Source organism: Ananas comosus, linkage group 16 (genome assembly GCF_001540865.1).
Source record: "Ananas comosus cultivar F153 linkage group 16, ASM154086v1, whole genome shotgun sequence".
NCBI classification, from domain to species: Eukaryota; Viridiplantae; Streptophyta; class Magnoliopsida; order Poales; family Bromeliaceae; genus Ananas; species Ananas comosus.
The window spans coordinates 7,614,988-7,623,710 of NC_033636.1; the positions used below are offsets into that span (position 1 = coordinate 7,614,988).

At 31.5% G+C, this 8,723-nt stretch overlaps 1 protein-coding gene across 1 annotated transcript; it reads left to right on the forward strand.

The window, feature by feature from the left end:
• LOC109722522 (fasciclin-like arabinogalactan protein 13) lies at window positions 6,470–8,064 on the forward strand. The gene is made up of 2 exons (XM_020250614.1): window positions 6,470–6,879; window positions 7,586–8,064. The coding sequence occupies exons 1-2, from the start codon at window positions 6,471–6,473 to the stop codon at window positions 7,969–7,971; spliced, it is 795 nt and encodes a 264-aa protein (XP_020106203.1). The 5' UTR covers window position 6,470; the 3' UTR covers window positions 7,972–8,064.

The following is an 8,723-nucleotide window of genomic DNA, read 5'->3' on the forward strand; positions in this document are numbered from 1 at the left end:
CCACGTCGGCGACGAAACTCCACCCGAACTCCACCTTGCTCACAATCGGTTCTAGAGAGAGAGAGGAGAAGAAAATGCAAAGTTAATTAGAGTGCCACCCAGCAAAAGATAAGTATGCATGGAGGGGAAAAAGGGTTGCACGTGGCATCATAGCCACAATCCACACCAGCAAGTTCACTAATAATATATATAAAAGAAAGGATACTACATTTGAACACTCTAAGATCGAAAACAAGACTATAGTACTGGAGCTCCGGTACTATAGATAGTATAGTAGCCTAATTCTATATACATATATATATAGAGTGCGGCTAGGATACTTATGGAAGCACGGAGGGCTCCGTGCTTCCACTTTGTTTTCGATGTTCAGACTTTCGAATCGACGATCGGTTCCGTTAGACTTAATCTAGAGTATTTGAAGTATATAGAAAATAAATTTAGTGATTTTTTCGATATCATTTGCCTAGTAATCGAAGTGGCTCAAAATCAACGGCTGAAAATAAAAATCTTACAAAATATGATAATATGACATTAAAATTTTAGATCAAAGTTATTGATCTTGTTTTATATGGTGTAAAGAATTTTCTATCAAAATTTCATGTGATTTGAATATTTCTACATCGTTAAACTTGCAACCGGCTCACTACGGCCATTAAAATTATTGATTTTGAACCCCTTCGATCACTAGGCAAATGATATCGAAAAATCACAAAATTTATTTTCTAGGTACTTCAAATACTCTAGATCAACTCTAACGGAGCCGATCGTCGATTCGAAAGTCCGNTATATAGAGTTGGACCGGACTACTATTAGTAGTAAAATCTCATTGTTGCTATCAATTTTTTAGCCTTTGGATCAACTCTTTTCATTATTTCTAACCATTGGATTAAATACTATAACCCAGTGGGGACCACTCAACCCTAGGGGGACCACTTAACTCTAACCGACTAATATCATCCTGATCCTGTAATTTTTCATTCAAGGGTTAAAAACTTGATAGTAAAAAGAGCGTTTTACTATTAATAGTATTCCAGCCTAATTCTATATATATATATATATATATATATGGGAAAGAGAGTAGGGGAGGATTGGGGGGACACGTGTCACCCCAAGGTCCCCCGAAATCCTGCTTTAATGTAGTAGAATAGAAGAATAGATAGATAGATAGATAGAATAGATTATCTAGAAGTTTGAAAATATTTTAAACAAATTTTAGAAATCAATCAAAGTTATTTTAGTTAACCGTGAGTATATTAGATGTTTTTAAAATTTGAAAGATATAATAGATGGTATCCTAGACATTTTTAAATAGTTTTTTTTGAAAAAATAATCTTGTAAAATATTCTAACTTATCAAATAATTTTTTCAAAATTTTATTTGGCCAACTACTTTTTTTTTTTTTTTTATCAACTCATTGCCAAAGAATAATATCATTATATACAGTTCATAGTTAGTTAATTCGGATTCAGTAAAAATTTGGTATGAGTTTAGAAAACAGGTTTGTCAATTATTCAGATATGCAATTTATCAAAAATTATGCATTCATCAGATAAAAATTCGGAATAAAAAATTCGGCTATTAAATTAAATTTTTTATTTTTTCCGATTTATGCTACTAGTATAAATAGCTATAATTCTTAAGAATATAAAAATAAAGAGCTATAAAATAAAGTAGATTAAGTGAAAAAAATAATAGCAAATTATACTGAAATATATCAATCATGCAAAAATGAGATTAAAATAGTCAATAATTAAATATAAAATATATAAAAGAAAATTTTAAGGGCAAACAAACAGATAATTCATATTTAAACATAAAATATAAGATATTCTATTCTTAAACATAAAATAAAAAAATATAAGATTTTTATTTGAATTTTTAATAATTCATGAGCAATTCGAAAATTGTATATAGATTATTTTATTCGGATTCTCAATAATTCGTGAATTAACTAACAAAGATACAGTTGTATTATATTTTTATTTGAATTTTTAATAATTCATGAGTAATTCGAAAATTGTTTATAGACTATTTTATTCGGATTCTTAATAATTCATTAATTAACTAACAAAGATACAGTTATATATATATAGTCCAGCTATGGTGCTTGTAAAAGCACCAAACACTTTGTGCTTATAAGTTTTTTACCGTTAGATCTACTTCTCGGATCATTTTTAACCATTAGATTATACTATTCAACCAACCACCCACTCAACCCTAGGGTGCCGACATCATCCTAACCGCATATCTTTTAATCCAATGGTTAAAAATCTACAAACACCAATAACTTGGTATTTTTAAAAACATAGAAGCTCAATTCTATATGTATATATAAAATTTAACAGCATATATAATATAGTATTTATCGATATGAGGATATCTTGTTTTAATTTAATATGAAATAGGAGTATATATGGGCTACGTAACAAATACATAAATTGGCCTCAACAAAACCCGATGGGTGTTCGGCTTTGGAATTGGGCTGAACCGGGCCTCAATTGTTTCACAAAATTGGGTAGAAGCTCGATCCATGGCCCAAATATTTTTTAGATAGGCTTGAGCATAGTACAACCCGATCCGAAACCGCCCAGTTCCAGTCCTAGCCATATAGTATTCACTTTTAATCGGTCCGGATCGGATTGGGATCGTGTCGGTATCATATATAAAATATCGGATCTTTGAAAGACATCTCTAAGAATAACCATTTGCAGCTTCCCTTCTACAAAAGTTCTCGAAAAAAACAACGCGATCATGTGATGACAACCAAGCAAACGCTGCCTAATTACGCAAGTCAACTATAATTCGGCACAAAAACAAACATTTATATATATATATATATATATATATATATATATATATGAGCAGGGCTGCTGTGCTCTCAGGAGCACGGAGGCTTCCGTGCTCCTGAGCCGTTTTCAATGATGGAGTTTTCGAATCGACGATCGGCTCCGTTAAACTTGATCTAGCTTATTTAAAGTTTCTAGAAAATAATTTTTGCGATTTTTCGATATCATTTACCTAGCAATCGAAATGATTCAAAATCAATAATTTTTAACGGCTGAAAATAAAAATTCTATAAAAAGTGGTGATATAGCACTAAAATTTTCGATCAGAAATATTGATCTTGTTGTAGATAGTATAAAGAATTTTATATCAAAATTTCATCTGATTTGAATACTTCTACACCGTTAAACTTGAAAACGGCAGATATCAATCATTAAAAATTATGGATTTTGAATCCTTTCGATCACTAGGTAAATGATATCAAAAAATCACAAAAATTATTTTCTAGAAACTTCAAATGCGCTAGATCAAGTCTAACGGAGTCGATCGTCGATTCGAAAATCCCATCATCGAAAACGGCTCAGGAGCACGGAGGCCTCCGTGCTCCTGAGAGCACAGCAGCCCTGCTCTCTATATATATATATATATATATAAATAATACAACTATAATTATTTTAGGAGGACGAAAACCTTCGTCCTTCTAAATTATTTCAAAAGATGGAAATTTCGAATCGATAATCAGAATCAATAAACTTGATCTAAAGTATTTAAAATATGTAGAAACTAAATTTCATAAATTTTAAAAATTATTTACGTAGTGATTAAACGATCACAAAATCGACAGTTTTTGATAAACTATATGAGCTGTTTGCTTGTTTAATGCCATAGAACAATCCAAATAGCTTGAATTATGGATAGAAAATTCTTTATACTATTTAGATAACGTTTGATAACTTCGATTATAAATTTAAAAAGACTAACATCTATTTTTACAAGATTATTCATTTTTAACTGTTCATGTTGTGACTCTTCAATGAACTTATTAACGAATTTTAAAATATATGAAAATTAGTTCTTAACATTATAAATACTTTAAATCAATTTTAAAGATTCCGACCATCGATTCAGAATCCCTATTATCTAAAGCGACTAAGGAGATGAAGATCTTCGTCATTCTAAAATGATAGTAGCTGAACTCTCTCTCTCTCTCTCTCTCTCTCTATATATATATATAAGCAATTAATATTACGTGCCTACTTCTACTTGTGAATCTTTTCGATTAGTTTTTACTTAATCAGAAAATATTAACTAAACAATGCTCCTCATTATTTATTCTAATTCAAATCAAACCTACCATGAAGGGATTATATAATTGGTGCATTAGTTGTTTAGGGGTGTTAATTATCATTTAATGTCATAAATAAACCAACTCATGCACGTTGTCCCCTTGCAACCACATGATGATTGACTCATAGATTATAGGAATAAATACTTTACTTTTATAATTATTATTCATTTTATTGTACTTTTCTTTCTCCAATTTTTTGGCACAAGAAATGCTAAAAGCCAAAAAGGACAAAAAAATGTTTATAGTTTCCTTCAATTCATTTTTTTGAAATAAAATAAATCATCTTGTAAATAAAATGTGCTATCTTATCAAATCATCAATATCAAGATTTTTAAAAAGCAAAAAAAAAAGCAAACTTTTAATCATATAGAAAATTAAATTTTTATACTGAATATATTATTATTGAATATCTTATTCTGAAATTCAAACCGGATATAAATTCATCGTCTACGACTAATTTGAGATTTGAACATTACACTCTGAAACATTAATAATGTCCAAAAAAATTATGTTCTTCTTATCACAAAGGATATATGACTTTCACCTAGCCAGCAATTCCAAAATTAACCACCAAACCAATTTTTTTTAAAAAAATAAGTTGGAAAATAAATTACTCAATTTAAAAATTGTATAATAGGATGAAAGAAATCCAACATGCTCTGATGAGATCGTACCAGTTGATAACTCAACTAATTTAAATTTTAAATTTTAAAAATTTATGTTACATTTGAATTTACAAATAAAGTTCAAAATGTAAAATTAAATTTATATTTCAATTCAAATTTAAAAATAAATTTAAAAATTAAAGGCAGAAAAGTAAGATCTAGTTATAATTCATTTTATTAATTTATTTTTATAAAATTACTTTCTTATTTACTTTCGCAAATTTTCTATACCTTGATATACAAGTTGAGCCCACGGAGAGAATCGAATCTCTGACATCGTAGGGAATCACAGAATTATTTAACTCTTTTAAAATTTAATATTTATAATAATAATAATAACTAGGTGTGTTGCTTATGCATGTTACAATATCATTCATTATATCTAATAGGAATATAATAGTTAAATTGCACTACTACTCCCTGAACTTTTGAGTTGAATTTCGGCGTCATTCTCAAACTTTTAATTTCGACATTCAAGATATATCCTTTAGTCTCTATTTTTTTTTTTCAATTTTAGATCTTTAATCCATCAGCCTTGATCTATTTCATACTTTTATTTAAAAATAAGTAGAATATTTGAAAAATGCAACTTAACTATTTAAACCTCTGTTTTTGTAATTTTAGATTGTTTTTTAAAAAAATTAATTTTTTTTCTATTTTGAGTCCGGTTAGTTAGTTATTTTCGATCTAGATATATTAGAATTTATTAATTTCAATTATAGTAAAATTAGTCTATCACCTCTATAAGTTTATATATATGCGGCATTCAGTTAATATAATTAATTGTGTTAAAATATTATTCGTCTTTGGTTAAAAATTATGTTCTTTGTGGATTTCTTTTTTCATTTTTGTGCCTCTTTTCTTTCTACGCGGCTTAGTATTAAAAATACTTGAAGACCAAATAAAACAACTTGGATGGAAGTTTGAGGACGAGTGGCACCTGAATATAAAATTATTCTTTTATGAATTGAGAAAATAATATATGACCCCATTTATGGAAGAGCATATTGATACCAACTCATTCCACACAATGGTGATGATTCTTAATTAAAAAAAGGGTTAATTTTATATAGTTTTCTATAAACATATCGAATAGCAAATATATAATCCCTATAAAGTTTAATTTTTTATATTTATTTTTACAAAAGTTCAATGATATTCATATTTATCTCTATGATCTGTTACCGTTAGAATACTGTTTATTTTTTAACAGAAAATAAATGAAATGATATTTTTACCATTACAAGTACGTTCCTCAAAAAATCTCAATCGTTAATTATGCAAATCATGTTCTTCCAAAAATTTTCAACGGTCATCTTCTTTCTTTCCACCCTCACAAATAATATAAGGGAGCTAAAAAGGTTCACTTATAACTAAGATTAAGTATTTTACCCATAATTAAGATTAAGCGTGGATATATTTGAAAACGTTAGGACTTTTATAGGAATTAATAAATATAAAAAGTTAAATTTTGTAGGAATACATTGCTATTCGATATGTTTATAGGAAGCTGCGTGTAATTAACCCTAAAAAAAAAAAATACTGAATACAGCTCAATTCCAGCTTATCCTCCTCCTAAACTCCACATGTACACTTTAAAAATCACACTCCCTCTCACCCCCCTCTCCACCACCACAGCAGGAGCAGCAGCAGCAACAACAACAACCACCACCATGGCCTCCACCACCACCACCACCACCTCCCCTCTCCTCCTCACCACACTACTCCTCCTCCTCATCGCCGCAACCGCGTTGGCGCAAAGCTCGGCCCCGGTCCCTGCGTCGTCGGCAGGAGTAAACCTCACGGAGGTCCTCGAGAAGGGCGGGCAGTACACGACGCTGATCCGGCTGCTGAAGGAGACGCAGCTCGACTTGCAGATCAACAGCCAGCTCAGGAACTCGTTCAACGGGCTGACCGTCTTCGCCCCGACCGACAACGCCTTCGGGGCGCTCAAGGCGGGCACGCTGAATGCGCTGTCGCCGCAGGAGCAGGTCGCCCTCGTGCTCTACCACGTCCTCCCCGCCTTCTACAGCTTGGAGATGTTCCAGACGGCCAGTAACCCCGTCCGCACGCAGGCCTCAGGTACTGCCAGACTACCCATTACTCTAACAAAAGCCTCAGCCCTGTTGGAATAATAATCCAAACTTAATTAAAATATAATTACAAATAAGTTTAAATCTTTATTTGATTATGATTAGGATACGTAATTATCTAAAGTAAAATTAGATTTATCATCTACTGTGATTTGATAACTATATATAGTTAGGCATGAATTAACCAGATGAATATATCATAGTAGACATGGTTGTATGAGAGTTACCTAAGATGTAATTAATTACTTTTTATTAATAAAGTTAGTTATTTCTTCATCATCCAATCTCTCTTTTCTATATTATTTTGTTCTATTTTAGATCTTAGATTACACAATTGGTATGAAAACAAGTACCGATTCTAACATTAGTATTAGAGAAAATCACGCTTCCAACAAGCTCTTTATTGCGGTGTGCATTGCATGCATCAATAGCATAACACTAAATATAAAAATATTTATTCATCCTTATCTCCTATAGGCTTAAGTTCTACCGATTGATTCAAAATCATTGATAGTTTTTCTTTATTTCATTTTATTCTAACTGAGTACCATTTTACCTTACAACGTTATCATTCAAGTGTTGACTTTTTCATAGAAGCCGTATTATTGTTCTATTATCATATAAAACACTTATTAGAAAACTTAAATCCTCTCAAGACGTTGTTTTAATATTTTATATTTAACGTCCACATGCAGGGAACGACGGCGCCTACACGTTGAACATCACTAGCGTGATGAACCAGGTGAACGTGTCGACGGGCATCGTCGAGACGTCGATCACCAACACGCTCGTCTCCAACTTCCCGCTGGCCGTGTACTCGATCGAGAAGGTCCTGCTGCCGTACGACATCTTCGGGGCGAAGCCGCCAGCCGCCGCCCCCCCTCCTGCAGCTGCAAAGAAGCCCGCGAACGCGACGTCGCCGTCGTCTGCAGGGAACACAACTGCTGCTGGGGAAAGCAGCAGCAGCAGCAGCAGCAGCAGCAGTTTGAGAGCTGGGTTGATGAAGGGCAGAGGAATAGTGTGGAGTTCTACTGGTATTGTAGGGCTCGGAGTGGTGGCTTTTCTTGGGAGTCTCCTTTGAGGAATAGTTGTTGAATATTTCTTTTTCTTTTAAGAGAAATGCTATAGGTACATTCAAAAATAACGTGTAAATTTTATACCATCTATTCACAACTTAAGAATATATATATATATATATATATATATATATATATATATATATATATAAACCTTTGAATAGATTGGGTGTACGATTTACACTTATTTTTTAGTTGTACAGATAGCATTGTTATTTTTAATTTGTTGAATTGGATTTATCCGGCATTCGTTGATAAATATTTGTGTTTTGAGTGCTTGTATTTACTCATTTTTTCTGGTTTGCAGTCGCTTCTAAGAGAAACAATAGTGTACACTATATTTTTGTGTGTAAATTTTATTTTTATTCAAAGGTTTATATTACTATTTTATAATATTAAAAAAGAAGTAGAAAAGGATAAGGTTCGTGCTGAAAAGTTTACTTGTGAAGATTACTTATTTTGTATTTTACATGATGTAAGCCGATTCCTCTCCTCAAATCCGAACCGGATTCAATTATAACGATCCGACCGGCTAGTAATAATAACTCGTTGGACTCAAACCATCCGCCCAAAATTAAGCTTAGTTATTCTTACTAGAATATACAATGACCTCTTATATTTTCAATCAGAACTCTTTTTCTATTTGATATGAGATTATTAGAGCGTTAAACACGATTACTTCATTATAATATCTGGATCATTAGTTTATATGTTTGTTTTGGCACCAACAAAGAATGTGTTAAACATATTTTTAGAT

What these genes read in the sequence shown, in the direction of transcription:
- LOC109722522 (XM_020250614.1), top strand. Translation starts at nt 6,471, where the DNA reads ATGGCCTCCACCACCACCACCACCACCTCCCCTCTCCTCCTCACCACA. An exon ending in CGTCCGCACGCAGGCCTCAG is followed by an intron (nt 6,880 to 7,585) that starts GTACTGCCAGAC and finishes GTCCACATGCAG; the next exon opens with GGAACGACGGCGCCTACACG.